This window comes from Triticum aestivum, chromosome 2D, assembly GCF_018294505.1.
Source record: "Triticum aestivum cultivar Chinese Spring chromosome 2D, IWGSC CS RefSeq v2.1, whole genome shotgun sequence".
Classification (NCBI taxonomy): Eukaryota; Viridiplantae; Streptophyta; class Magnoliopsida; order Poales; family Poaceae; genus Triticum; species Triticum aestivum.
The window spans coordinates 336509123-336513721 of NC_057799.1; the positions used below are offsets into that span (position 1 = coordinate 336509123).

At 41.3% G+C, this 4599-nt stretch overlaps 1 protein-coding gene across 1 annotated transcript; it reads left to right on the forward strand.

Annotated features, from left to right (window-relative positions):
* The first annotated feature begins 687 nt into the window (after positions 1-687).
* Positions 688-1784, forward strand: LOC123049299 (uncharacterized). The gene has a single exon (XM_044472238.1). The coding sequence runs from the start codon at positions 913-915 to the stop codon at positions 1576-1578; it is 666 nt and encodes a 221-aa protein (XP_044328173.1). The 5' UTR covers positions 688-912; the 3' UTR covers positions 1579-1784.
* Positions 1785-4599: the final 2815 nt, after the last annotated feature.

The window sequence follows — 4599 nt, forward strand, 5'->3', positions numbered from 1 at the left end:
TCGATAGGAATTGACGGCTGAGATGCAAACCCTAGCGCGCCGCTGGGCTTCTGGGCCGAAAGTGGACGAGGCCGGCGGCAGCGGCGCGCGCATAGGCGCTGGGCCCAGGCCACAGTCGCGGCCAGCGCGCAGGCCAAGCCGTGGGCCGGCTTTTTCCGCTACGGGCCGCGCGCGCTGGTTTCTGCTGCAGCTATTTTTTTTACAGAGAATAGAAAAAATTCCAAAAAAAGAAAAGTTTATGTATTTTACAAAGTAAAAGTTCCTGTAGAACCAAAAAAGTTCTTGATTTTTTATTCGGTCATAGAAAAGTTTCTGTAAAAATTAAAAAGTTCGTGAATTTTTATTCATGATTTTCCGCTGCGTAAATAATTAATGCTCTTTTACAAAGAAAATAAAAGTTTCCATAGTATTAAGTTTTTTAAGAGCATGTTAAAGTGATTATTAAAATGAATATGATTATGTTATTTTTATGACCAACGTTGTTAATAACATGATCATGTTTTATTTAAAGGTGCATTTATTTCTAATTTTTGCCCAACGGTAATATAGATTTAATTGCATAGACAATTATATGTTTAATTTGACCAACGTTATATTAATACATATGATTGTTATATTAATGTCACTTAAATTGTAATTTCAGGAGGCTTTCATTTGATGAGTTGCCTAAAAGAAGTTCCGACACTCAGAGGTGACAACCACACTGAGTGGAGGAAGAAAGTTGAACTGGCGTTTGTTTGTGCTGATCTTGACTGGGTTGTGGAGAAACCACAGCCGGTCAGACCCACAGAGCCAGTAAGAGAGGCTACTGACGATGATGCTGCATGGGCTAAAAGGAAAGGGGACTATGCTCCTTTGGAGCAGTCCTACCTCATAGATAATCAAAAGTGGGTCAATGCAAATAAAAAATGCATGGCTTTTATAAAGAACACCATTGAGAGCGCCATTGTTGGCTCCATTGGAGAGTGCACTTCCGCAGGGGAGTTGCTCTCAAAGATAAAGAGCCAGTTCACTGGCTCTTCAAAGATATATGCCACCCAGGTGTTAGAGCAACTGGTGACAGAAAAATACACAGGTGGCAGTCATGGCATAAGAGAGCACATCCTCAGGATGAGCAATATGGCAGCAAAGCTCAAACCCATGGATGCGGATCTGGAGATCAAACCAGCGCTCCTGGTCCACCTTGTCATGGCTTCATTGCCGAAGGAGTTTGAAGCTTTTGTTGTGAACTATAACATGTCACCTGGAACATGGGACGTAGAAAAGACAATAGCAATGTGTGTTCAAGAGGAGGAGAGACTAAAAGCCTCACATGATGGTACACTCAACTATGTGCATGGTCACAAAAGAAAGAATTACAATCAAAACAACAAAAGTTCTCCTTCAAAGCCACAAGGAAAAGTTTCCTATCAGCATCAGCGTCAGCAACAGCCTTTCTCAGTGGACAAAGACACTTGTCTCCACTGTAAGAAGACCGGGCATTACAAGAAAGACTGTCCTGTTTGGCTAAAGTCGATCATGGCAAAAAGAGGGATTCCATTCGACGCGGACTACGCTAAGAAGCGAAAGACGCATTGAAGTGGCGAACGGAGTTGAAGCAGAAGTTGAAGCTGTCGGTGATATCTCCTTGGAGTTAGCTGATGGATTCAATCTTCTACTTAGAGATGTTTTATTTGTTCCATCATGTAATAGAAACTTAATAAGTGTTTCTTGCTTGGACAAAGATAATTATGAGTGTTATTTTGGACATGGCAAGTGTGCCATTTGGTTAAATAATGCTTATGTGGGTGATGCTTTACTACATGATGAGCTTTATTTGTTATCACTTCGTGAAAAAGTTTATTCCGTTTGCAATGTGAAAGAACATGTTTCTGCGTCGAATAAAGAACAAAAGAAAAGGAAAAGAACATTTGACTCATCGAAATTATGGCACTGTCGCTTGGGCCATATTTCGAAGGGGAGAATAGAAAGATTAGTCAAAAGTGAAATTCTTCCTCCGTTAGAATTTTCAGACTTAGAACAATGCATAGATTGCATTAAAGGAAAGTACGTAAAACAAATCAAAAAAGGTGCAATCCATAGCACAGGCACACTAGAAATCATTCACACTGATATTTGTGGACCATTTCCGGTGAAAAGTGTGGATGGATATGACTCGTTCATAACATTCACAGATGATTACTCTCGCTATGGTTATATTTATCCAATCAAAGAAAGATCGGAAGCGTTGGATAAATTTAAAATATTCAAAGCTGAAGTTGAAAATCAGCACGATAAAAGAATAAAGATAGTAAGGTCCGACCGTGGGGGAGAGTACTACGGTCGACACACTCCATATGGCCAAGTCCCTGGACCTTTTGCGAAGTTCTTGCAGGAGACTGGCATAGTAGCCCAGTATTCAATGCCGGGCGAGCCTCAGCAAAATGGAGTAGCTGAAAGGCGCAACCGTACCCTTATGGATATGGTGCGCAGCATGATGAGTTATTCCAACTTGCCATTGGGATTATGGATGGAGGCGCTTAAAACCGCCATTCACATTCTCAATAGAGTACCAAGCAAGTCGGTGCCCAAAACACCGTACGAGCTATGGACAGGAAGGATGCCCTCCCTACAACACTTCAGGGTGTGGGGGTGCCCTGCTGAGGCCAAAATGTTTAATCCAAACATTGCAAAGTTAGATCCCAAAACAGTAAGTTGCCACTTCATTGGCTATCCAGACAGATCAAAAGGTTTTCGTTTCTACTGCCCTGACAGATATACAAAGTTTGTAGAAACGAGACATGCAGTCTTCTTAGAGGACGAAATGATGAGGGGGAGCTTGGTAGCTCGGAAAATTGATCTTGAGGAGAAGAGGGTGCATGCACCTAATCCGATGATTCAGGAGCCATTTTTCTCACTACCAGTTGCAACTCCACCCATGACAGCTATGGGGAAAGACCCGGAACCTGTCCGTCAGGAGCCGACTGAACCCGTTGTTGAGCATGAAAGGGAGGTGCAACAGCAAAATTTAGAAGAAGTGCCAGAAGTTGAGGCACAAAATGTGCCAGAAACTGAGGCCCTTAGAAGGTCTACAAGACCAAGAAAGTCAGCTATTTCTACTGACTTTAAAGTTTATAACACAGAAATGGTTCATATGGAAAAAGATCCCACCTCATATGAAGAAGCCATGAGAAGCCCTCATTCATCGAAGTGGATGAAGGCAATGGAAGACGAGATGAAATCGATGAGTTCCAAAGATGTTTGGGACTTAGAGGAAATTCCCAAAGGAGCCAAAACAGTAGGCTGTAAATGGGTCTACAAAATTAAGTATGACTCTAAAGGGAATATAGAAAAGTATAAAGCACGACTCGTGGCAAAAGGATTTACACAAAGAGAAGGGATAGATTACAATGAGACATTTTCTCCAGTCTCATGTAAGGATTCCTTCAGAATCATAATGGCATTAGTTGCTCATTTTGATTTAGAGTTACATCAAATGGATGTTAAGACGGCATTTCTGAATGGTGATTTAAAAGAAAAGGTCTACATGAAACAACCCAAGGGTTTTATCATGGAAGGCAAGGAAAATATGGGATGCCGCCTGAAGAAATCCATTTATGGATTAAGACAAGCCTCTCGGCAGTGGTATCTAAAGTTTAATCAAACGATTAAAAGTTTTGGATTTAAAGAAAATATTGAGGATAATTGCATTTATGCAATGTTTAAAAATGGGAAATATATTTTCCTAATCTTGTATGTGGATGATATCCTGCTTGCTAGTAGTGATGTTAGTCTACTACAAGAAACAAAGAAATACTTATCCTCAAATTTTGACATAACAGATCTTGGTGAAGCATCATATGTTTTGGGCATAGAAATTCACCGAGATAGGAACAATGGAGTCTTAGGACTATCTCAGCAAGCATATTTAGAAAAGGTTCTTAAAAAGTATAATATGCATGCGAGTAAAGCCACACCTGCTCCAATAGTCAAGGGCGATAGTTTTGGGAAATTTCAATGTCCCAAGAACCAGTATGAGATCGATCAAATGAAAGCAGTACCATATGCTTCGGCAGTTGGCAGCTTACAGTATGCACAAGTGTGCACTCGCCCTGACTTAGCTTTTATCACCGGGGTACTCGGTAGATATCAAGAGAATCCAGGCCTAGAGCACTGGAAGATGGTAAAGAAAGCATTGCGTTATGCGCAAGGCACGAAGGACTACATGCTAATATACAGGAGAAGTGATTCCCTAGAGATAAAAGGGTATTCAGACGCAGATTTTGCGGGGGACAGAGATGATAGAAAATCCACGTCAGGATACATATTCACCCTCGCTGGGGGAGCTATTTCGTGGAAAAGCTCCAAACAGTCGATAGTTGCATCATCCACGATGTATGCAGAATTCATAGCATGCTTCGAAGCCACGGGGCAGGCGATATGGCTAAAGAAATTTGTACCCGACTTGAAAGTGGTAGATTGTATTCACAAACCACTAAAGATGTACTGCGACAACCAGCCCGCAGTATTTTACGCTCACAACAACAAGTCGAGTAATGCTGCCAAAACAATAGAGATAAGGTATTATGTTGTGAAAGATAAAATCCAGGATCAAACTAT